Here is a 27588-nt window from a genome sequence, read left to right on the forward strand (position 1 = left end):
ACTGAAATGTAGTATATCATGGTAAATCATGCTTGCTACATAAAATTTAATGTCTTTTGATGCTTTTGTGCTTAACGGCCTTAAAGGCCTTAACTGCTTGAACACCGCTAAATGCTGCTTGCAGCTTTAATTATTATTATTATTATTTTTCTTCTGCCGTAAAACGCATCGTGCAGACCAAACCGTAAGTGCTGGAGCTCTGAAACTTTGTCAGATGGTAGTACAAAAATCGAGGAGAGGTTCAGAGATTATGACCCCGATTGGCCAATAGGTGGCGCTACAGCGATCAATTGCGCGAAACTGCTCATAACTCCTAGACCGTATGTCGTAGACTCAAGTGTCTTATATCATTGGAAAGCTGGACTCCTGACTTAAAAAACGTATATCTCCGATTTCATTTCCGCCATGATAGATTTTCCGCCATTTTGAATTTTGTCAAAAAACTACTTTTGCGAACTAGTCCCTGGTTTTTCGCCCGATCGGAACCAAACCAGTGCCAAAATGTTCTCTGGAGTCTGAATATCAATAATTATCAAAAAAAAGTTGAAATTTTGATTCACGTTCGCTAGGGGGCACAAAATGAACGTTGTGGGCGGAGCCTATTTTACTAAAATGGCTATAACTCAAGAAGTAAATAAGATAGCTTCACCAAACTCGGTACACATGTGAATGAGTTGATTTAGAGGTCACAGTAAAAAAACCGCGTCGATCTAACACTAGGTGGCGCTATAACATTAAAAAAACATAAAAGGGGGTGTGGCCACCTGACCGTTAGTCCGATTGACCTGAAAATTGGTATGCAGTGTCTTGGTCCAAGGCCCCATGTATGTGTAAAAGGATATTGGCGTATCTCAAAAAACATGGCCGCCATCGGCCAATAAATTTGAGCACCTGTGAGACGAGGTTAACGGAGGCCAATCGGAACGAAACTCAATGGGCATGTTCGACTCATGGCCCAAGAGGTCTGTAAGAGTTTTGAAAGAAATCGGCCACTAGTTGGCGCTAACGACTTTTACGGCTCTGTAATCACGTGGTGTTGCACACATCCCCACAAAATGCATATCATTTGATAGATCTCCTCATGATGAACAACTTTGCCTCTAGAACCATTGCTGTCAATCAAACCGTTCATTAAATATTCACGAATATGTTAAAAACCTACTTTTGCGAACTAGTCCCTGGTTTTTCGCCCGATCGGAACCAGACCAGTCTAGGACAATTCTCTGGACTCTCTAGATTAATAATTATCAAAAAAAAGTTGAAATTTGGCATTTGGTTGGCTATAACAGGGTCATTTATAAAATGGGCGTGGCAAAATATAGTCAAAAGCCTATAAATCCTATACGAAAACTCAGAACTTCACAAAAATTGGTGAGCATATGTGACATAACATCCTTAAAAACCATGCCAAATTTTATGGAGATCGGACCATAGGTGGCGCTATAACTGTTAAAAAGCTTTGAAACAATGTATTTCCTATGGCAAATTGCCTGTATTTGCTGTAAATGGTGTTTTGCATTTATTATCATGTAATGTTCATATCATAATGTTCAAAACCAGTGCAGTACAATTCTCTGGACTCTCTAGATCAATAATTATCAGAAAAGTTATAACTTCTTCATTTGGATGGCTATAATAGGGTCACTTCAATATGAAGCCTTTACCAAGAAAGCCTATATATCTTCAATGAATGCTCAGATCTTCTTAAAAACAAGTCAGAACACGTGACTCTAAATAAGATAAGAAATAATGCATCTATAACAGTTAAAAACGTTAAAGTTATAACATAATGGCATATTAAGCCAATAAGTGGTATTCTACTGCCCCCTGCTGTTTAAAATAGTCATTTTGTCATGCTACTAACTAATATAATTCTATAATTGTTATTTAGACTTTATAAAATCACTATTTTAACATTTACACTCACATTTAGTCAAAATTCATCTATTGAAGTATTGCTACTGACTATTGTGGCACATTGAGAAATGTGAATCCTGAAGGAGACTTGCAGTAAACATTTTTTTCCATCACATAGTTCAAATGTCTGTATCTACAACAGAATGTGTGTGTGTAGTCCTATATTTCTGAATAAATTCTGAATAATCGGATTAATAGATTACAAAGACATTATGTGAAATGCTTATAGACCATTAAAGTATATTTTCATAATGACACATCCCAATAGCATTGAAAAAATCAACAACAACATTTGTCTTTGTGTGTTTGTGAGTGTGTGTGTGTGTGTGTGTGTGTGTGTGTGTGTGTGTGTGTGTGTGTGTGTGTGTGTGTGTGTGTGTGTGTGTGTGTGTGTGTAAGCATATGTCTAAATAAGATACCTGTGAAAACACTTTATTAATAAGTATAATGGCCAGCAGAGGGCAGTAGAAGACCACTTATTGGCTCAGTTTCATTTTGACAGACTTGATTTTCATCACTATTCTACACTAAAGCAAACCTGTTTTTCCATGTTAACTATAGAAGACAATCATTTTTTTGTCAGTTTATCACTTCATGGCTATTGACACTTCACATCAATGCTAGCAATGTTGTAAATCATGGTAAATCACGATAGAAACATGGTAAAACATAGTAAATAATACTATTACTTGGAGTATCATGGCAAATCATGCTAGCAATGTGATGAATCATGGTAAATCATGCTACAATCCTGGTAAATCATTCTAGAATGTGGTATATTATGGTAAATCATTCTATAACATGGTAAATCATGGTAAATCATTCTATAACATGGTAAATCATGGTTAACTATGATAAATCATGCTAGAATCATATTAAATCATACTAGAATGTGTTCAATTCTGGTAAACCATGCTAGAGAAGGGTAAATCATGGTGAATCATACTAGAACTTGGTATATCATGGTAAACTATGGTAAATCATGCTAGATTCATGGTAAATCATACTGGAACATGGTAAATCATGAAAAATCACACAAAAATTTGGTATATCATGGTAAATCATGCTAAAACAAGGTCATTCCATCTATGATGTCAGTGGTTAAATGCTTGCTACATGAAACTTAATGTCTTTTGATGCTTTTGAGCTTAACTGCCTTAACTGCTTGAACACCGCTAATTATTATTATTATTATTAGGTGTTCAAGCACGAAGTGCTGAAAACCTATTGTATTTGTACTGATTTTTATTATTATTATTAGGTGTTCAAGCACGAAGTGCTGAAAACCTATTGTAATTGCTATTTGAAAAATAAAAAAAAACCTAAAACGCATCGTGCAGCCCAAACCGTAAGGCCTAGAGACTTGAAACTCGGCCAGATGGTAGGGCCTCAGTTTGGGGAGAACCTATCAGAGTATGACCCCGATTGGCCCATAGGTGGCGCTACAGCAACCAAAAGTACTAAATTGCCCATAACTCCTCGACCGTTTGACCTAGAATCAAGGTTTTCACACCACTGTGTTCCTTGGCTCAAGACGGACAAGATGTATATCTCGGATTGTCGATTTGAGCGAAGAAAAATTTGTTATGGCCAATTTTGTCCAAAACCTACTTTTGCGAACTAGTCCCTGGTTTTTTGCCTGATCGGAACCAGACCAGTCTAGGACAATTCTCTGGACTCTCTAGATCAATAATTATCAAAAAAAAGTTGAACTTTGCCCTTTGGTTCACTGTAACAGGGTCATTTAGAAAAGGGGGCGTGTCAAAATACACTCAAAAGCCTATAAATCATAAATAAAAACTCAGAACTTCACAAAAATTGATGAGCACATGTGTCCTAACATGGTGAAGAAGCATGCAAAGTTTCATGGAGATCGGACCATAGGTGGCGCTATAACGGGCAAAAAGGTCCCCTATTATTAGGTGTTCAAGCACGAAGTGCTGAAAACCTATTGTAATTGCTATTTGAAAAAAAAAAAAAACCTAAAACGCATCGTGCAGCCCAAACCGTAAGGCCTAGAGACTTGAAACTCGGCCAGATGGTAGGGCCTCAGTTTGGGGAGAACCTATCAGAGTATGACCCCGATTGGCCCATAGGTGGCGCTACAGCAACCAAAAGTACTAAATTGCCCATAACTCCTCGACCGTTTGACCTAGAATCAAGGTTTTCACACCACTGTGTTCCTTGGCTCAAGACGGACAAGATGTATATCTCGGATTGTCGATTTGAGCGAAGAAAAATTTGTTATGGCCAATTTTGTCCAAAACCTACTTTTGCGAACTAGTCCCTGGTTTTTTGCCTGATCGGAACCAGACCAGTCTAGGACAATTCTCTGGACTCTCTAGATCAATAATTATCAAAAAAAAGTTGAACTTTGCCCTTTGGTTCACTGTAACAGGGTCATTTAGAAAAGGGGGCGTGTCAAAATACACTCAAAAGCCTATAAATCATAAATAAAAACTCAGAACTTCACAAAAATTGATGAGCACATGTGTCCTAACATGGTGAAGAAGCATGCAAAGTTTCATGGAGATCGGACCATAGGTGGCGCTATAACGGGCAAAAAGGTCCCCTATTATTAGGTGTTCAAGCACGAAGTGCTGAAAACCTATTGTAATTGCTATTTGAAAAAAAAAAAAAAACCTAAAACGCATCGTGCAGCCCAAACCGTAAGGCCTAGAGACTTGAAACTCGGCCAGATGGTAGGGCCTCAGTTTGGGGAGAACCTATCAGAGTATGACCCCGATTGGCCCATAGGTAGCGCTACAGCAACCAAAAGTACTAAATTGCCCATAACTCCTCGACCGTTTGACCTAGAATCAAGGTTTTCACACCACTGTGTTCCTTGGCTCAAGACGGACAAGATGTATATCTCGGATTGTCGATTTGAGCGAAGAAAAATTTGTTATGGCCAATTTTGTCCAAAACCTACTTTTGCGAACTAGTCCCTGGTTTTTTGCCTGATCGGAACCAGACCAGTCTAGGACAATTCTCTGGACTCTCTAGATCAATAATTATCAAAAAAAAGTTGAACTTTGCCCTTTGGTTCACTGTAACAGGGTCATTTAGAAAAGGGGGCGTGTCAAAATACACTCAAAAGCCTATAAATCATAAATAAAAACTCAGAACTTCACAAAAATTGATGAGCACATGTGTCCTAACATGGTGAAGAAGCATGCAAAGTTTCATGGAGATCTGACCATAGGTGGCGCTATAACGGGCAAAATGCTTATATACCATTAAAAGAGATTTTCACAATAACATATCCCGTGTGTGTGTGTGTGTGTGTGTGTGTAAGCATGCATAATATAGTTAACAACTGGTTTGTTTTAGTGCAGAATACTGGTGAAATCAAGTGTGTTCAAAATGAAAGTGAGTCAGTAAGTGGTCTTCTACTGCCCTCTCTACTTATTAATAGTCTTTTCACATGTGCTTTTGCATTCATATATATAGACAATAATAAATCACTTATACAACAATTACTATTATAACACAATCATATTTTGTCAGAGTTTATCACTTCAATTGTTCTGATGCTTCACATAATGTCTATCAACGTGGTAAATCATGGTAAATAACGCCAGAAACATGGTAAATCATAGTAAATAAGGTAAATCATGCTAGAATCCTGGTAAATCATTCTAGAATGTGCTATATCATGGTAAATCATCCTATAACATGGTAAATCAAGGTAAACTAAGATAAATCATGGTAAACTATGGTAAACCATGTTAGAATCATATTAAATCATACTAGAATGTGTTCAATTCTGGTAAACCATGTTAGAACAGGGTAAATCATGGTCAATCATACTAGAACTTGGTATATCATGGTAAACTATGGTAAATCATACTGGAACATGGTAAATCATACTGGAACATGGTAAATCAAGAAAAATAAAACTGAAATGTGGTATATCATGGTAAATCATGCTAAAACATGGTCTATTCCATCTATGATGTCAGTGGTTAAATGCTTGCTACATAAAACTTAATGTCTTTTGATGCTTTTGTGCTTAACGGCCTTAAAGGCCTTAACTGCTTGAACACCGCTAAATGCTGCTTGCAGCTTTAATTAGGTGTTCAAGCACGAAGTGCTGAAAACCTATTGTAATTGTACTGATTTTTATTATTATTATTATTATTATTATTTTCCCCTAAAACGCATCGTGCAGCCCAAACCGTAAGTGCTGGAGCTCTGAAACTTTGTCAGATGGTAGTACAAAAATCGAGGACAGGTTCAGAGAGTATGACCCCGATTGGCCTATAGGTGGCGCTACAGCAATCAATTGCGCGTAACTGCTCATAACTCCTAAACCGTAAGGCGTAGACTCAAGTGTCTTATATCATTGGAAAGCTGGACTCTTAACTTAAAAAATGTATATCTCCGATTTCATTTCCGCCATGATAGATTTTCCGCCATTTTGAATTTTGTTAAAAAACGACTTTTGCGAACTAGTCCCTGGTTTTTTGCCCGATCGGAACCAAACCAGTGTAGAAATGTTCTCTGGAGTCTGAATATCAATAATCATTGAAAAAAAGTTGAATTTTCGATTTTCGGTTGCTAGGGGGCGCAAAATGAACGTTGTGGGAGGAGCCTATTTTACTAAAATGGATATAACTTGAGAAGTAAATGAGATATCTTCACCAAACTTGGTCCACATATTTATGAGTTCAATTTGAGGTCACAGTAAAAAAACCGCGTCGATCTAACACTAGGTGGCGCTATAATATTAAAAAAACATAAAAGGGGGTGTGGCCACCTGACCGTTAGTCCGATTGACCTGAAAATTGGTATGCAGTGTCTTGGTCCAAGGCCCCATGTATGTGTAAAAGGATATTGGCGTATCTCAAAAAACATGGCCGCCATCGGCCAATGAAGTTTGAGCACCTGTGAGATGAGGTTAACGGAGGCCAATCGGAACGAAACTCAATGGGCATGTTCGACTCATGGCCTAAGAGGTCTGTAAGAGTTTTGAAAGAAATCGGCCACTAGTTGGCGCTAACGAGTTTTACGGCTCTGTAATCACGTGGTGTTGCACACATCCCCACAAAATGCATATCATTTGATAGATCTCCTCATGATGAACAACTTTGCCTCTAGAACCATTGCTGTCAATCAAACCGTTCATTAAATATTCACGAATATGTTAAAAACCTACTTTTGCGAACTAGTCCTAGGTTTTTCGCCCGATCGGAACCAGACCAGTCTAGGACAATTCTCTGGACTCTCTAGATCAATAATCATTGAAAAAAAGTTGAACTTTGTCCTTTGGTTTGCTATAACAGGGTCATTTAGAAAATGGGCGTGACAAAATACACTCAAAAGCCTATAAATCATAAATAAAAACTCAGAACTTCACAAAAATTGGTGAGCATATGTGACATAACATCATTAACAAGCATGCAAAATGTTATGGAGATCGGACAATAGGTGGCGCTATAACTGTTAAAAAGCTTTAAAACCATATATTTCCTATGGTAAATTGCCTGTATTGGCTGTAAATGGTCTTTTCCATCTATTATGTCAGTGGTTAAATTAATGCTAAATAAAACTTAATGTCTTTTGATGCTTTTGTGCTTAACGGCCTTAAAGGCCTTAACTGCTTGAACACCGCTAAATGCTGCTTGCAGCTTTAATTATTATTATTATTATTATTATTCTGCCGTAAAACGCGTCGTGCAGACCAAACCGTAAGTGCTACAGACTTCATATTTGGGATTAAGGTAGCACAGAAATCGAGGAGAGGTTGAGAGAGTATGAGCCCGATTGGCCCATAGGTGGCGCTATAGTAACAAAAACGCGAAAGTGATCATAACTCCTAGACCCTATGTCGTAGACTCAAGTGTCTTATATCATTGGAAAGCTGGACTCTTGACTTAAAAAACGTATATCTCCGATTTCATTTCCGGTATGCAAATTTTTCCGCCATTTTGAATTTTGTCAAAAAACTACTTTTGCGAACTAGTCCCTGGTTTTTCGCCCGATCGGAACCAAACCAGTGCAGAAATGTTCTCTGGAGTCTGAATATCAATAATTATCAAAAAAAAGTCGAATTTTCGATTTCCGGTTGCTAGGGGGCGCAAAATGAACGTTGTGGGAGGAGCCTATTTTACTAAAATGGCTATAACTCAAGAAGGAAATGAGATATCTTCACCAAACTTGGTCCACATATTAATGAGTTCAATTTGAGGTCACAGTAAAAAAACCGCGTCGATCTAGCACTAGGTGGCGCTATAACATTGAAAAAACATAAAAGGGGGTGTGGCCACCTGACCGTTAGTCCGATTGACCTGAAAATTGGTATGCAGTGTCTTGGTCCAAGGTGCCATGTATGTGTAAAAGGATATTGGCGTATCTAAAAAAACATGGCCGCCATCGGCCAATTAAATTTGAGCACCTGTGAGACGAGGTTAACGGAGGCCAATCGGAACGAAACTCTATGGGCATGTTCGACTCATGGCCCAAGAGGTCTGTAAGAGTTTTGAAAGAAATCGGCCACTAGTTGGCGCTAACGAGTTTTACGGCTCTGTAATCACGTGGTGTTGCACACATCCCCACAATATGCACATCATTTGATAGATCTCCTTATGCTGAACAACTTTGCCTCTAGAACCATTGCTGTCAATCAAACCGTTCATTAAATATTCACGGATATGTTAAAAACCTACTTTTGCGAACTAGTCCCTGGTTTTTTGCCCGATCGGAATCAGACCAGTCTAGGACAATTCTCTGGACTCTCTAGATCAATAATTATTGAAAAAAAGTTGAACTTTTTTATTTTTCTTATGGTATTAAAGGGTTATTTAGAAAAGGGGCGTGACAAAATGCACCCAAAAGCCTATAAATCATAAATAAAAACTCAGAACTTCACAAAAATTGATGAGCATATGTGTCATACCATGGTGAAGAAGCATGAAACGTTTCATGGAGATCGGACAATAGGTGGCGCTATAACTGTTAAAAAGCTTTAAACCCATGTATTTCCTATGGTAAATTGCCTGTATTGGCTGTAAATGGTCTTTTCCATCTATGATCGTATAATTTTCATATCTTAATGTTTAAAACCAGTGCAGTACAATTATCTGGACTCTCTAGATCAATAATTATCAGAAAAGGTATAATTACTTCATTTGGATGGCTATAATAGAGTGTAAATCGGATGGCTATAACAGCTATAACAGCTTGGATGGCTATAACAGCCAATAAGTGGTATTTTACTGCCCCCTGCTGTCATTTCATCATACTACTCTCTAATATTTTTATATATAATTGATATTTAGACTTTATTAAATCATTATTTTAACATTTACAATCACATTTTGTCAAAATGCATCTATTGCTCTGTACTCTCTACAACAATAATTATAGGAAAATGTATAACTTCTTCATTTGGATGACTATAATAGGGTCACTTCAATATGTAGCCTTGACCGAAAGCCAATATCTTTTCAATAAATGCTCATAGCTTCTTAAAAAAAGGTCGAGAACAGCTATAACAGCTTGAAAAAGGCTAACAGCCAATAAGTGGTATTTTACTGCCCCCTGCTGTTTAAAAAAAGTCATTTTGTCACACTGCTCAACTATAATTAATATTTAGACTTTATAAATTCACTATTTTAACATTTACAATAACATTTAGTCAAAAATCGTCTATTGAAGTGACAATTGAGTCACACTGGCTCCTGAAGTTCCAAATGTCTCTATCTACATCAGAATGAGCGTGTGTAGATTAAATGATATGAAAAACATGGCCTATTGTATAAGTAGGCTGTAATAGCACTGTTGTCCACTAGATGGAGCAGCAGCATTAGATATTTTTAATCTTTTTTTATCAGCTTTCAGCATTGGCTAACAAACAAATGCTTAAAGCATTTTCTTTAATTAGTTTTATATTATTACATTGCAAAGTTAAATGTGAAATGCTCATATACCATTAAAACAGATTTTCACAATAACATATCCCAAAAATGTGTGTGTGTGTGTGTGTGTGTGTGTGTGTGTGTGTGTGTGTGTGTGTGTGTGTGTGTGTGTGTGTGTGTGTGTGTGTGTGTGTGTGTGTGTGTGTGTGTGTGTAAGCATGCATTATGGAGTTAACATGAAAAAAATGGTTTGCTTCACTGGAGAATACTGGAGAAACAAAGTAGTTGAAAATGAAAGTGAGCCAATAAGTGCTCTTCTACTGCCCTCTGCTGGCCACTCTTCTTATTAATTGTCTTTTTTTGTATATAGACACTATAAAATCACTTAAATAACAATTACTATTATAACACATTCATATTTTGTCAGAGTTTATCACTTCAATTGTTCTTATGCTTCATATAATTGCTATCAACGTGGTAAATCATGGTAAATAACGCCAGAAACATGGTAAATCATAGTAAAAAAGGTAAATCATGCTAGAATCCTGGTAAATTATTCTAGAATGTGCTATATCATGGTAAATCATCATATAACATGGTATATCAAGGTAAACTATGGAAAATCATGTAAGATTCATGGTAAATGATACTGGAACATGGTAAATCATGAAAAATCACACTGAAATGTAGCATATCATGGTAAATCATGCTTGCTACATAAAACTTAATGTCTTTTGATGCTTTTGTGCTTAACGGCCTGAAAGGCCTTAACTGCTTGAACACCGCTAAATGCTGCTTGCAGCTTTAATTATTATTATTATTATTATTATTTTCCCCTAAAACGCATCGTGCAGCCCAAACCGTAAGTGCTGGAGCTCTGAAACTTTGTCAGATGGTAGTACAAAAATCGAGGAGAGGTTCAGAGAGTATGACCCCGATTGGCCTATAGGTGGCGCTACAGCAATCAATTGCGCGTAACTGCTCATAACTCCTAAACCGTAAGGCGTAGACTCAAGTGTCTTATATCATTAGAAAGCTGGACTCTTAACTTAAAAAACGTATATCTCCGATTTCATTTCCGCCATGATAGATTTTCCGCCATTTTGAATTTTGTCTAAAAACAACTTTTGCGAACTAGTCCCTGGTTTTTTGCCCGATTGGAACCAAACCAGTGTAGAAATGTTCTCTGGAGTCTGAATATCAATAATTATTGAAAAAAAGTTGAATTTTCGATTTCCGGTTGCTAGGGGGCGCAAAATGAACGTTGTGGGAGGAGCCTATTTTACTAAAATGGCTATAACTCGAGAAGTAAATGATATATCTTCACCAAACTTGACACACATGTGTATGAGGACAGTCTGGGGTCACGGTAAAAAAACCGCGTCGATCTAACACTAGGTGGCGCTATAACATTAAAAAAACATAAAAGGGGGTGTGGCCACCTGACCGTTAGTCCGATTGACCTGAAAATTGGTATGCAGTGTCTTGGTCCAAGGCCCCATGTATGTGTAAAAGGATATTGGCGTATCTCAAAAAACATGGCTGCCATCGGCCAATGAAGTTTGAGCACCTGTGAGACGAGGTTAACGGAGGCCAATCGGAACGAAACTCAATGGGCATGTTCGACTCATGGCCCAAGAGGTCTGTAAGAGTTTTGAAAGAAATCGGCCACTAGTTGGCGCTAACGAGTTTTACGGCTCTGTAATCACGTGGTGTTGCACATATCCCCACAAAATGCATATCATTTGATAGATCTCCTCATGATGAACAACTTTGCCTCTAGAACCATTGCTGTCAATCAAATCGTTCATTAAATATTCACGAATATGTTAAAAACCTACTTTTGCGAACTAGTCCCTGGTTTTTCGCCCGATCGGAACCAGACCAGTCTAGGACAATTCTCTGGACTCTCTAGATCAATAATTATTGAAAAAAAGTTGAACTTTGCCCTTTGATTCATTGTAACAGGGTCATTTAGAAGAAGGGGCGTGTCAAAACACACTCAAAAGCCTATAAATCCTAAATAAAAACTCAGAACTTCACAAAAATTATTGAGCATATGTGACATAACATCATTAACAAGCATGCAAAGATTTATGGAGATCGGACAATAGGTGGCGCTATAACAGTTGAAAAGGTTTAAAACCATGTATTTCCTATGGTAAATTGCCTGTATTGGCTGTAAATGGTGTGTTCCATCTATGATCATATAATATTTATATCACAATGTTCAAAATCAGTTCAGTACAATTCTCTGGACTCTCTAGATAAATAATCATCAGAGAAGTTATAACTTCTTCATTTGGATGGCTATAATAGGGTCACTTCAATATGAAGCCTTTACCAAGAAAGCCTATATCTCTTCAATGAATGCTCAGATCTTCTTAAAAACAAGTCAGAACATGTGACTCTAAATAAGATAAGAAATAATGCATCTATAACAGTTAAAAAGGTTAAAGTTATAACATAATGGCATATTAAGCCAATAAGTGGTATTCTACTGCCCCCTGCTGTTTAAAATAGTCATTTTGTCATGCTACTAACTAATATAATTCTATAATTGTTATTTAGACTTTATAAAATCACTATTTTAACATTTACACTCACATTTAGTCAAAATTCATCTATTGAAGTATTGCTACTGACTATTGTGGCACATTGAGAAATGTGAATCCTGAAGGAGACTTGCAGTGAAATTTTTTCTTCCATCACATAGTTCAAATGTCTGTATCTACAACAGAATGTGTGTGTGTAGTCCTATATTTCTGAATAAATGCTGAATAATCGGATTAATAGATTACAAAGACATTATGTGAAATGCTTATAGACCATTAAAGTATATTTTCATAATGACACATCCCAATAGCATTGAAAAAATCAACAACAACATTTGTCTTTGTGTGTGTGTGTGTGTGTGTGTGTGTGTGTGTGTGTGTGTGTGTGTGTGTAAGCATATGTCTAAATAAGATACCTGTGAAAACACTTTATTAATAAGTATAATGGCCAGCAGAGGGCAGCAGAAGACCACTTATTGTCTCAGTTTCATTTTGACAGACTTGATTTTCATCACTATTAAAGCAAACCTGTTTTTCCATGTTAACTATTATAAGACAATCATTTTTTGTCAGTTTATCACTTCATGGCTATTGACACTTCACATCAATGCTAGCAATGTAGTAAATCATGGTAAATCACGATAGAAACATGGTAAATCATAGTAAATAATACTATTACATGGTTTACCATGGCAAATCATGCTAGCAATGTGATGAATCATGGTAAATCATGCTACAATCCTGGTAAATCATTCTAGAATGTGGTATATCATGGTAAATCATTCTATAACATGGTAAATCATGGTACATCATTCTATAACATGGTAAATCAAGGTAAACTATGATAAATCATGCTAGAATCATATTAAATCATACTAGAATGTGTTCAATTGTGGTAAACCATGCTAGAGCATGGTAAATCATGGTGAATCATACTAGAACTTGGTATATCATGGTAAACTATGGTGAATCATGCTAGATTCATGGTAATTCATACTGGAACATGGTAAAACATGAAAAATCACGCTAAAATTTGGTATATCATGGTAAATCATGCTAAAACAAGGTCTATTCCATCTATGATGTCAGTGTTTAAATGCTTGCTACATGAAACTTAATGTCTTTTGATGCTTTTGAGCTTATCTGCCTTAACTGCCTTAACTGCTTGAACACCGCTAAATGCTGCTTGCAGCTTTAATTAGGTGTTCAAGCACGAAGTGCTGAAAACCTATTGTAATTGTACTGATTTTTAGGTGTTCAAGCACGAAGTGCTGAAAACCTATTGTAATTGTACTGATTTTTATTAGGTGTTCAAGCACGAAGTGCTGAAAACCTATTGTATTTGTACTGATTTTTATTATTATTATTATTATTATTATTATTATTATTCTGCCGTAAAACGCGTCGTGCAGACCAAACCGTAAGTGCTAGAGACTTCATATTTGGGATTAAGGTAGCACAGAAATCGAGGAGAGGTTGAGAGAGTATGAGCCCGATTGGCCCATAGGTGGCGCTATAGTAACAAAAACGTGAAAGTGATCATAACTCCTAAACCCTATGTCGTAGACTCAAGTGTCTTATATCATTGGAAAGCTGGACTCTTGACTTAAAAAACGTATATCTCCGATTTCATTTCCGGTATGCAAAGTTTTCCGCCATTTTGAATTTTGTCAAAAAACTACTTTTGCAAACTAGTCCCTGGTTTTTCGCCCGATCGGAACCAAACCAGTGCAGAAATGTTCTCTGGAGTCTGAATATCAATAATTATCAAAAAAAAGTCGAATTTTCGATTTCCGGTTGCTAGGGGGCGCAAAATGAACGTTGTGGGAGGAGCCTATTTTACTAAAATGGCTATAACTCAAGAAGGAAATGAGATATCTTCACCAAACTTGGTCCACATATTAATGAGTTCAATTTGAGGTCACAGTAAAAAAACCGCGTCGATCTAGCACTAGGTGGCGCTATAACATTGAAAAAACATAAAAGGGGGTGTGGCCACCTGACCGTTAGTCCGATTGACCTGAAAATTGGTATGCAGTGTCTTGGTCCAAGGTGCCATGTATGTGTAAAAGGATATTGGCGTATCTAAAAAAACATGGCCGCCATCGGCCAATTAAATTTGAGCACCTGTGAGACAAGGTTAACGGAGGCCAATCGGAACGAAACTCTATGGGCATGTTCGACTCATGGCCCAAGAGGTCTGTAAGAGTTTTGAAAGAAATCGGCCACTAGTTGGCGCTAACGAGTTTTACGGCTCTGTAATCACGTGGTGTTGCACACATCCCCACAATATGCACATCATTTGATAGATCTCCTTATGCTGAACAACTTTGCCTCTAGAACCATTGCTGTCAATCAAACCGTTCATTAAATATTCACGGATATGTTAAAACCTACTTTTGCGAACTAGTCCCTGTTTTTTTGCCCGATCGGAATCAGACCAGTCTAGGACAATTCTCTGGACTCTCTAGATCAATAATTATTGAAAAAAAGTTGAACTTTTTTATTTTTCTTATGGTATTAAAGGGTTATTTAGAAAAGGGGCGTGACAAAATGCACCCAAAAGCCTATAAATCATAAATAAAAACTCAGAACTTCACAAAAATTGATGAGCATATGTGTCATACCATGGTGAAGAAGCATGAAACGTTTCATGGAGATCGGACAATAGGTGGCGCTATAACTGTTGAAAAGCTTTAAAACCATGTATTTCCTATGGTAAATTGCCTGTATTGGCTGTAAATGGTCTTTTCCATCTATGATCGTATAATTTTCATATCTTAATGTTTAAAACCAGTGCAGTACAATTATCTGGACTCTCTAGATCAATAATTATCAGAAAAGGTATAATTACTTCATTTGGATGGCTATAATAGAGTGTAAATCGGATGGCTATAACAGCTATAACAGCTTGGATGGCTATAACAGCCAATAAGTGGTATTTTACTGCCCCCTGCTGTCATTTCATCATACTACTCTCTAATATTTTTATATAAAATTGATATTTAGACTTTATTAAATCATTATTTTAACATTTACAATCACATTTTGTCAAAATTCATCTATCGCTTTGTACTCTCTAGAAGAATAATTATAGGAAAATGTATAACTTCTTCATTTGGATGACTATAATAGGGTCACTTCAATATGTAGCCTTGACCGAAAGCCAATATCTTTTCAATAAATGCTCATAGCTTCTTAAAAAAAGGTCAAGAAAAGCTATAACAGCTTGAAAAAGGCTAACAGCCAATAAGTGGTATTTTACTGCCCCTGCTGTTTAAAAAAAGTCATTTTGTCACACTACTCAACTATAATTAATATTTAGACTTTATAAATTCACTAATTTAACATTTACAATAACATTTAGTCAAAAATCGTCTATTGAAGTGACAATTGAGTCACATTGGCTCCTGAAGTTCCAAATGTCTCTATCTACATCAGAATGAGCGTGTGTAGATTAAATGATATGAAAAACATGGCCTATTGTATAAGTAGGCTGTAATAGCACTGTTGTCCACTAGATGGAGCAGCAGCATTAGACATTTTTTTTTATCTTTTTTTATCAGCTTTCAGCATTGGCTAACAAACAAATGCTTAAAGCATTTTCTTTAATTAGTTTTATATTATTACATTGCAAAGAAATATGTGAAATGCTCATATACCATTAAAACAGATTTTCACAATAACATATCCCAAAAGTGTGTGTGTGTGTGTGTGTGTGTGTGTGTGTGTGTGTGTGTGTGTGTGTGTGTGTGTGTGTGTGTGTGTGTGTGTGTGTGTGTGTGTGTGTGTGTGTGTGTGTGTGTGTAAGCATGCATTATGGAGTTAACATGAAAAAAATGGTTTGCTTCACTGGAGAATACTGGAGAAACAAAGTAGTTGAAAATGAAAGTGAGCCAATAAGTGGTCTTCTACTGCCCTCTGCTGGCCACTCTTCTTATTAATTGTCTTTTTTTGTATATAGACACTATAAAATCACTTAAATAACAATTACTATTATAGCACATTCATATTTTGTCAGAGTTTATCACTTCAATTGTTCTTATGCTTCATATAATTGCTATCAACGTGGTAAATCATGGTAAATAACGCCAGAAACATGGTAAATCATAGTAAAAAAGGTAAATCATGCTAGAATCCTTGTAAATTATTCTAGAATGTGCTATATCATGGTAAATCATCATATAACATGGTATATCAAGGTAAACTATGGAAAATCATGTAAGATTCATGGTAAATGATACTGGAACATGGTAAATCATGAAAAATCACACTGAAATGTAGTATATCATGGTAAATCATGCTTGCTACATAAAACTTAATGTCTTTTGATGCTTTTGTGCTTAACGGCCTGAAAGGCCTTAACTGCTTGAACACCGCTAAATGCTGCTTGCAGCTTTAATTTTACTTGTATTTAAAAAATACCTGCATGTAACTACATCTGTAATTACTGATGACCCTTAACCCAAGCCTAATTACCCAAACCACCAAACCTGTCCCTAACTATACCCGTATCCCACCTCAAAAGTAGCAAGGGTTTTGCACTACAACATGAATTCAACATATACATTGTACTTCCAAACAAAGTAGATGGTAGTTAAAGAATATAAAGTTGGACTGGAAGTTTAAATAACAGCATTCACTTTATCAACTGAATGAAAAGTATTTAAAAAAAAAGTACTGAATAAAAGTATTAAAAAATCTCACCAGTAGTGCGTTTAAAATATTTTTAAGTTGTCCACTTATATTAAAATGCATCTGAAACACGCATTCTGAGCATATACAACCTATACTCATATCTAGGCACACAACTAACTACACATATATCAATGCACATTTAACATCTTATGTTATCACACTCAGTATGTGGAGTTCTTGTTCACTTTTGTGAAGTTAACTTTTTTTGGAATCCAGCTTCATTTAATCTCTCTCTCTCTCTCTCTCTCTCTTGGCAGCACTGAAGCAGAGGAGGAGGAGGGGGTATTCTGTGGTACTTACCAGAGACCTCAGTGGTATTTATGAGAGGGGAAAATACTACTGCTTTTAGCTGTCTGCAATGCTCTAGATGAGCAATTAATTATAATGTTTTGACATTACAAAGATCAAAGATGAACTGCAGCATAATCAGTTTCGTTACAAGTATATGAGAAATATTATAATTTCCAGTGTCATTCTAAAGGTTGTTCTCAATAACATTAAAATATACAAATGAATGTCACATTTTTCAACCAACAGAGAATATAACTTAAACATGAACCCCGACAATTATAACACTAATTTTTTTTTATCAAAGTACTTTAGTTAAATATGACTAAAACTCTTACTTTGTAATATTTGGCTCCCGACTCATTCTGAAACAGAGTCAGACTCTTGCTGTCCAGTCTCCAGTAGTGTCTCTTTCTCTGAGGACAAAACAGATTTAACTGACTTCAAAACTCTAATGCAAATTAATTTGAAGTACAAGACGATGGTAAAAGCTTTATGCTACTTATAATGTGTAAATGCAGATAGGACATTAAAATTTATTGTGAAAACCATAGGCGTAATTTGGGGTGAAACAGGTGGGACATGTTCCCACAACTTTTTGCCAGGATCGATATTGTCCATACCACTTTTTGAAAACTATACTAGGGTGGATTAGAACCCAGAACCTCTGACACGCTGACCACTCCATCAGAGCACACTAATATTCATTGTAGATGTAAGAATGAAACTTATTAAACATGTCTTCTATGTTGATAAAGTAAACTCAATGTACTATTGAAATAGATTTTTGGGCATGGTATTTTTTAAATAAATCTAAAAAATATTTTTATTTATTTATTTTTATTCCCCCCCCCCACACACACTCCTGTCCCACCCACTTTTCAAAAGGTTTAACAAAGTTACGCCACTGGTGAAACCAGCTAAGCTACTGAAAAATGGCTAACACCGTGTCCTAACCAGACGCGATGCAATAAGATTCCAGCGACAAATAATTTGTACGTCCACACTAGTGTGAGATGCGTCAAAGTCAATCAAAACCCACAGCCAATCAGAACATTGTGTGGACGGAGTTTCGCGGCAAGTGCACAGAACCAGAGAGTAATCTTGACGACACTCGCAAGAAAATGGATAAGCAGGCTACATAATCAAATTCACAAATATTACACCATTTTAATGATTATTCAAATACATAGGCTACTGAGTTACTAAAACAATCTTTGTCGAAGAATACACTTGTTTGTTCACAGTTTGAATGTTCTTCTTTCCATTTGTTTAATTTCAAGATCTGAGGTGAATTATCCATTGTTGCTTTTACAGATACAAAGCTGGAGCACTAAATGATATTCAAAGTCACATTGCATGCATTTAACATTAAATAAAGCACATAAACAGTACCTGAGATTATCATTGCCACACTTAAGTGTTTGTTGTTCCAGCGCAACGTCGCATAAAAATAGAAACCGTTTCTAAAATAGAATCGTGTCACCGTCGCGGCTGGTTAGGACAAAAACTATGATTAACATGGAAAAGATACCTTTTATCGCGGCGTCGCATGTAGTCAGGACACGGTGTAACACTAACTAGCAGTTTCAGTTAGTTATTCAGCCACATCGTATTACAGTTATGCCCATAGCAGATGCTTTCTTATTAAAGTTAATTCATCACATAAATAAACAAAACAGCAGCTTTACATTGTAAATGTGTAATCAAATCTTACAAGATTGTCTCGGCTGGTGTAGTGCACCATCCATCCTTCTTTGACCATAGTGGAGCTCCTCCGTTTGGTGTGTTTGATGGACTGAACTACACGCATCAGTGGGATATTGGTGCTGGTCGAGGGGCTTCAAAGAGACACGAAAAACATGAGATCTATTGGGTGAATGTGGATCAGTGATCAAGAAAAATTTAGAACTTTGGTAAATTCGCATATTCTCACTTTAATTTGTTAAGGAAGAAGGACTTTGATATGGAAATCTTGTAAAACATTTTAGGATTATGTATGTAATCCCGGTTCCCTGACATGGTAATGAGATGCTGCATCAGTTGCTGATGCTATGGGTATGTGTACCACTGAACCCGGTGTCTGAGGCATGTGTAAAATGACGTCAATCATAAAATCGCACCTCAGCTAAGTCCACAGTACCAGCAGCCGAAGCAGGTGACAGATGAAGTGTGAAGTCGCTCTCAGCAACTCTAGATATCATTATGCCGGCCACTAACACCCCAGCTTAAGGGAACAGCATACCGAAGGGAGCGTGCAGGGCATATTCATCAGTTCTCTATCTGTCCAGTCTAAATGACCTGAAGAGGGCAACAGAGAATAGACGACGAACCACGATAAAGTCCATCCAGCTCTGCTAAAGGCCCCGCTCTAACCTTCATTTAGCCTGTAATGGACATCAACCCATCTTCTTTGCAAGTTTCTACTCCCTTTTTTACAAAAAAAGATATACCCCCACAAATAACCATTTGTAGAGGTTGAGAGCCTGAGTAGGAGGAGCCAAATCAGCCGAGGAATGAACTTCCTGAAGGCAGTTGGCTGTGCTCTCACCTCTATTAACTTCACCGCCAGCCGCAATGATGTCTGACGTGACTTCGAGAACAAGATGGGACGGGGACTAGCAAGGTTCTCTTCAACCTGGGGCATCCTCACATATCCCTGCTTGCATAGTCCCTCCGCATTCGAATAATTAAACTGTGCAGAGGTAACTACACAAGCTGAATAAGGGTTCTTCCATGAACCAGTCACCTCAGTGTGCAGGTCCAGGAGAAATGGAAGACTCACTGGAGAGGGCCAACCGGCCACAAGGGTTGTGTATGTTGTTTATGCCCCTGTGTATGTTGTGTATGCCCCTTCAACCCGGGGCATCCTCACATATCCCTGCTTGCATAGTCCCTCCGCAGTCGAATAATTAAACTGTGCAGAGGTAACTACACAAGCTGAATAAGGGTTTTTCCATGAACCAGTCACCTCAGTGTGCAGGTCCAGGAGAAATGGAAGGCTCACTGGAGAGGGCCCACCGGCCACAAGCCATTCCTGCTTCACACCAGACCAGTTTAAACTTAATCTGGTCATATCATGGGTCATAAGCTCAATCAAAATGTAATATCCATCTCTACTTACTCCACATGTAGTTCCCTGGAACTAGATGCGAGTAACATGCTCTCAGACAATGATCAGGCATGAGTGTCTTGGAGCTAGCAGAGAAAGGCATTTTTGATTATAGAATTTTAATTTTTGGTGAACTATTCCTTTATGCTTTAACACCAACCTTCACAAGATATTTATTGTCCAAAGCATATACCTGATGGTCTTCACAGGTTCTTCATCTTTCTCACGGTCCATGAAGGGGGAGTCCATAAAGAAGATCTTGTCTTCTGGAGTGGTAGGTTCCTCTGAATCATCCAGACCCCGACTGCTATCGCTGTTCACATCACTGCTGTCTACTTCCATCGTAGTATCAGAGTCAGGACCAGGGCTAGCTGGCTCTGAAAGAACATACAGTAGACTTATGTGGTGATTTTTAAAGTTAGCACATTTTTTCTCATTTTAATTGGATGTGGCTGAAATGACCATACCTCCATTGAAGACTCCAAGACAGTCTTTTGGTACCTTTGAAGCACACCGCTTGTGGCAATTGAATTTACAGTCTGTTGAAGAAAACACTTTTTGATAATTTTTCCCCCTACATTTGACTAGAAATATCTTCTTTAATGAAAAGGGTGAAGGAAGACAGCGATACACACCTTTACACTGCATGCCCTGGCGGAAAAGCCCCTTTAGCAGCCGTTTGCAGTACTGACAGATGGTAGGACGGGTGTAGTTGTGAATCACAAAGGTGTGAGGAACCTTCACACGTCCCAGCACCATCTTCTCCATCCAGATTGGCCGACCGCTCCACGATGGCATCCGCTTACCTGGCTCCTGATGGAGGCGCTGCAGCAGTGGAGAGCAATGGAAGAAAAATTAGGCTCAGAAAAGAATACTAGCTGCAATTCACATACTGTTCACAGTACACCTACACATACTGCATACCACAGAATAATACGGTAATAATAGAACAGTACGATGAACATACACTCCGGTTCAAAAGAAAAGATTTCTTATTATTATTTATTTATTTTTAAAAGGGTAACTAAACCCTAAACCAACTTTTTTTAGTTAATGATCCGTAAGAATGGGGCTTTATTAGTGCTGTTCATTGATTCGAGTAACTTTTTTGACATTTGGGTATAAAGTGTTTTAATTCTACAATATATGGTGTAAAAATGTCTGAGTGCTGCCCTCTTCAGGTTGAACGGTGGCTACTGCAGTTGAATTTTCCTATTGGATGTTTAAGGTTGTATGTGACGCAAGCGGTGGAAGGTGACGCAAGCAGGTTACAGCTCACCACGCCCTTGGTACGAGCTACCATGCCCTTGGCAGTATAAAAAACATCTTGTTTTGTCAAAACCACTGTAGCGAGTCAGGAGTTGGAATTGTGAGTATTGAAAACGATCAGGATGAATTAACTGGACTTAACACTCCAGTCTTGTCATATTTCATAGCTATAGCTTGGATATCTCCCTACAACAGACATTCTCTACCAGGGACAGTGAGCTGCAGTGCCCACAGGTGCACCTGCTGAGACAGAATAATTTGTAATTGTAGAAGGAGACTTGAAATATCTGTTTTTCGCTTAATTAACACTACATCATACCAAAATTAACCTAAATGCATGGGTTTTAAATTGTTGATAGTTCCGTTAGCATTTGCTATGAGCATTAGCCTAATTTAGCCATAATTCTAATGTTTTACCACTCAGACACTGGCCCCATTCTCCCTGGCTGCTTCGCTAGCATCGTCGGATGCCGATCGCGATGTGGGAGTTAAGACCGCAGTTTGAGCCAGCAGCTCGAAATGATATGGCTCTGGCCCTGTGTCCACAGACAATTCCCCCTCCTCCACTTCAGGTGAAGGTGGGGGAGAAAAGTCCTCGACTTCAAATGACAGCTCTGTTGCAAAGCTACTTGCGTCACTCCAGTCACTCTCCATTTAAGGGGGCTTACACACTGGCAGTTTAGTTCGGAAAGGGGCACGGTTCGTATGAAAAATCGCTAATGTGAACGCATTCATGGGACCCGGGTGCGGACTGGGGTACCGAACCCGAGACAACCTGGAGGAGATGGTCTGAGTTTGACGGAGTCGGGTGCGCACTTGTTCAGGAAGTCAAGTATCCTGTGCATGTGTTTAAGCCGCTTATGATGCATTTAGCTAAATAAAACGCACGTAAGGGATGAAGATTCACCTTGGATACGAGCAAGATTGAGTCTGCAGTGTATTCGCTTGCAATCAGGGCAACAAATTAATGGAAATCCACTGTCTCCTCAAAAGAGTCCATTTGCAAGCAGCGGAAAGACAGCTTATGCGACACACACACACACACACAGTAAACCTGTGTTGTTTACTCAGCTATGCATAATAGCACCAAATCAATAAAAAAAACAATATATTGACTTAAGTCATGTTTTCTATCATGCGCCGTGCACGTTTGCAATGACGTAAGATGCACGCAAACGCACCAGAGTTCGATAGAATCAAGTTGAGTGTGAAACCAGACCAACGTTGCGGGGGGCGCCGGGAACAATTGCGCTCGGCCTCAGACCGCAGCAAGCCAGCCCAGTGTAAAATAGGTGTCGACCGATTATCGGCCTGGCCGATTATCGGCGCCGATATTGAGCATTTTTCTCGTTATCTGTATCAGCCATTTTCAAAACCGATTTGCCGATAAAATAATTTAATTTTGAAATGCGCTATATTTGGCTCTGACGCGCCACCTCTGTCGGAACTCACCACTCTATAGACTAGACCAATGCAATGTCCCGCACATCTGATTTGTTGGGAGTCACGAGTCCGGCCAATCAATGCGGAAAGCTGAAGGCACTGAAAGTTTAGCACTCACACCGACAGCACTCGCTGACTGGAGCTGCTGCACTGATCACGCATCAGTTGTCTTGTCTCTCAAAGTTAACCCCCTGAGGTCTAAGGGGTTTTTGGGGTCCTTGAGGTGTTCTGACATGCTCTGACATTTGTGCTTTTTCCAGTTATTTATAAACATGTTAATGGCAAAGGTGTAAATTCACTCTATATAGCAAAAGCGGGGCTACCGTAATATGTGAGCAACATGTATGTACATGATTGTATTTTTTAGAGAATAATGTTTATGCATGGTTATTGAAAAAACTAAAACTTAAAGTGTCTGAAATAAGGCCACAAAACACATACTAAATATGTGTCCACAAGACTTTTGACTAATGGATGTTGTTGCCTAGAATTTTTGCTTCAAAATGATCTGAAAATCATCCTACCTAATCATTTACACAAAACAATACATTGATTTAAATTTTATAAGACATCTTTTGTTTGGAAAGGCAATATGCGTGGAGGCGTGTTCACACCTGAGAAGACAAAGGCCGGATAATGTGCCACATACATAATGAGCTGAATATTAATTAGCCCTTTCACACAGGTGTGTTACTGGGTCCCAAAGAATGCAAGGACAAAAGAAATTATCTATATATACATATTTTACAATTAGAAATTGTAACCAATTACAAATATAGGTTACAATTACAATTTTAACAATATTTCAAGTGTATTTCTTTGTAAAAAAGAACACATACGTATTAAAAAAGGTAAGGATTCATTAGTTTGAATATTGGAACAAACACTATAATAACATCTTAGTTGATAATTCAATATACCTACTTTATTTTTGACAAAACATCATACTATAGTATATTTAACTATGAGCAGAAATTGGTGAACAAAACCGTACCTATTTAATGTGACAGTAGTCTTTTTTTACAGTCAAAACTTTATAATCTATCCAAAACTAATCACAAAATCTTGTCTAAACATTCATATTTAGTCTTTGTTACAATATTTGTAACATATTGTGTATGATATATTAGCATATACATGTGAATTTGCAGTTTGTTGCTTATACAGACATTTTATTTCAACATATTTCAGTCTATTTTTACTCATTTTAGTAGGCTATAGCAATATAGTTTGGATGTGTTCATGTAAACATAACATTTATGTAGGTGCGAGAGTGAATGAACGTGCTGTATAACTGTAGTAAACAAAGCGCTCACGCGCCTGTGCCGTTCATTCATCATTTAGCCTACACACAGACACACAATTCATATTTAAACAGTCTTTTTGCCAGTGGCGGTTCTAGACCATTTCAACTGGGGGGGCCAAGCTGGGGCCAGTTGTGCTGTTAGAGGGGCCAGTTGCATTTAGACCTTATTGTTGTCATATCATTTTCTGCACTGCACTGCAGGCATTAACAGGCAAAATACCATGTTTATAATCATTCAACAATGTATTTGCATTTCCATTATATTTTTACATTTGCATTACATATTCAGTATTAGTCACAGTAACTGTAATTGACATGATGTCATTCTTTCTCTCCATTTTGGTGAGAACTATAGAGCAAAAGCAATGGGGACCAAGAAGCGTATTAATTAATTTACTTGCTAGGTTACTATGTCTAACCATTTACAGGGCTCCTGCACACTTTTTAAAATCGAATTTAAGGCTTTTTAAAACCTGAAGAAATCAAAATTCATACCGTACATTAGGGGTGTGCGATATTGACAAAAATATATCTCAATATTTTCAATGTTTTGTTGATGATTAGATTATATATTTTACTGATTGTGTTTTTGTGCTGGTGACATGGCTGGTTTAGGCCTGTTTTTGACAGCAGACTCACAAAGATATTCATATTTTTTAATATTCTATGCAGTGGTCAGTTAACAGCAGGGACCGAAATTCATTTTTTAATTAATTTTTAATTAATTTAATTTGCCACCTTAAATTGATTTCCAGAGGCATTTTCACCTATATATGGACATTCTTTCTAAACTTATTTAGAGTTATGAATCACCTTTTATGTCAAATACTAACATTCAAATTATACAGTAATTATACTTATTTATACAATAATACTTAATTATACAATAATTATACAGTACCACTGTTACCAGTCAAATTAAATCATTTAATCAAAATCCATCTTTGCAGTCTAGAGGAGACACAGAAGTGGCATTAATATATTTAAACTCCATTCACAATTGCATAAAGCTATGAGATTTTTTTAAAATCAATATTTAAACATGAAATTATTTCTAATTTTAACGTTTTAATTAAAGGGTACTTTAAATATGAAACTAAAACCGCCAGTAGGCGGCGGCAAGTCACTGTCTTAATAAGTGAGTTGAAGGATTCATTCATTCAACGAATTCGTTCAAACGGCTGATTCATTCGGGAAAGAAGCAAGTGATTCCTTCAAAACGCGGATTTCAGTCAAGAAATCATCGCTGTTTGTTTTCCCTTTATTTCGCCGACTAGAATTTCAAAATGAAACCGTAGCAGAGTCTCAATGCAACAGACAGCGATATAAATATGATTTAAATATAAGACATAAACTAATTTGGGGACATAGCCTACCTATGAACCGCACACAGCAGTGAAAGGACGAGAGACAAATGCGATGTCAGCTCACAGTGCATCGTATACAGTTAAAACATTGATTACAATATCATAATAGACAATACACATCGCACACCCGATACGCACATAAAGAATGAACTTGCAACTGAACTGACATTTACCAGCTTTCTCCTTCTCTCCTCTCTCGCGTGCAGGAGACAGACGTTATTCTGCCGCGATTCCCGCGAATTGTCACGTGAACAAGCAAATCCACAAAGATAGAATAATAAAAAAGTAATACGCATACAACGATAACAACGATAGCAAAAAAAAAAAACAGTTTTGTAAAAATTATTTCACACTCCACATTTAGGGGGGCCACAAGGGGGGCCAAGATTGTTGTCACAGGGGCACGGGCCCCCCTGGCCCCCCCTCTAGAACCGCCACTGCTTTTTGCCGTTTACAGTCAGACACTATTCAATATCGCGATTAGAACAAAGCACTTAAGAATAAATGACTTACTACATCAGCTGTATCCGTTGCTCCGCGAAATGAAATTACCAGCACTTCTGGTACATTTTCCAGGGTTATTAGATAGTATTATTCCTCACATCGTAGGGATACACTGTGTACACAGCTCTAGTAAGATACTTACTGAACACGATGCTTTTTATAATCCAGCTGGTGGGCGTTGGCATGTTTGAATGGCTTGCCTTAGATCATTTGCGTTTGAATACCGCGCGCTCTCCGTGGGCGTGGCACATTAACACGTAATCAGGTATAATGAGCTGGAAAGAAAAAGACTGACATCTCTCTCTTTTCATACAGATTACATAAACTGAGAATATTTGTTTTTTATATAAATTAATTCATTTAAAAGAAGAGAGTTCAAGCTTCATTATGGAAAAACACTCGTGCCTGTATGCCAAGTATTCGCGGAATTACAGTTTCAGAATGGACTTAACTGACAGAGAGAAGGCAGAACGCGCATCGTGTTTGTTTTTCTTTATTTGACGACAAGCACAAGACTTTGCTGAAGTAGCAATACATTACTCCACTGAAGTTGCAAAATACCTCAATATAATAGGGTCCTGTGATGTCCGCGATGCCGAAAACACAGACCGAATCGTGGAATCCAGTCATAAAAACGGAATGTCACGGAATTTGTCAACTTCTTGATGAATTAATAAAATGGAGGTCAGTACAAATCAAATCGAATTTCAAACCACAAAAAGACTATTTAAATATGAATCCTGCGTGTCTCTAAATAAATGGTGCAGACGCGTGATTTAATTTACCACACACACACACACACTGGAGCACGCGTGGCGCTTGCGCTGTTTTCAGCCTCAGCCGCATCATTATATGAGGATATGATTGCATAAACATCATCTCCAGAGCCGCTTAGTCACTTCATGAGCTTTTTAAAGCTTCAAATGAGAAAAGTTATCGTCATATCATAAACACACATAAACTCAAAGATCTCCAAAGCAACCCGTCAAAATAAAAGTTTGTTTTTTCATATAGGGCCCTAAACATGTAATTTTTGTTAAACTGTAAATAAATTGAATAAGTTTGATGATTTAAATGAATAAGAAATGCTTTTTGATTGCTACAATTTAATTTAACCATTAAAATAGAGTCTTTAAAAAGTTTTACAGAATTACAGGGTGCTCCCTGCAATTTTTTTTTGTTATTAATAATAATAATAATAATAATAATGTTATTATTAACAGTTCTCAGATTTAAAAATATGTTTAAAATAATTTAAAGAAAGTAT

The 27588-nt window shown here is 37.4% G+C and overlaps 1 protein-coding gene across 3 annotated transcripts in view; it reads right to left on the bottom strand.

Moving 5' to 3' along the window:
• prkd3 (protein kinase D3) overlaps window positions 1-27588 on the bottom strand; it is a 261740-nt gene that overhangs the window by 75465 nt on the left and 158687 nt on the right. For all 3 annotated transcript variants that reach the window (XM_077238666.1, XM_077238668.1, XM_077238667.1), the window contains exons 6-10: window positions 21068-21257; window positions 20900-20971; window positions 20626-20809; window positions 19038-19161; window positions 17659-17736 (exon numbers count right to left, since the gene is read on the bottom strand). In XM_077238666.1, coding sequence (XP_077094781.1) covers window positions 17659-17736; window positions 19038-19161; window positions 20626-20809; window positions 20900-20971; window positions 21068-21257 — 648 coding nt within the window. The remainder of the gene's footprint in view (window positions 1-17658; window positions 17737-19037; window positions 19162-20625; window positions 20810-20899; window positions 20972-21067; window positions 21258-27588) is intronic.

Source organism: Siphateles boraxobius, unplaced genomic scaffold (assembly GCF_051911475.1).
Source record: "Siphateles boraxobius isolate OS27281-9 unplaced genomic scaffold, OSU_SipBor_1 22, whole genome shotgun sequence".
Lineage (NCBI taxonomy): Eukaryota > Metazoa > Chordata > Actinopteri > Cypriniformes > Leuciscidae > Siphateles > Siphateles boraxobius.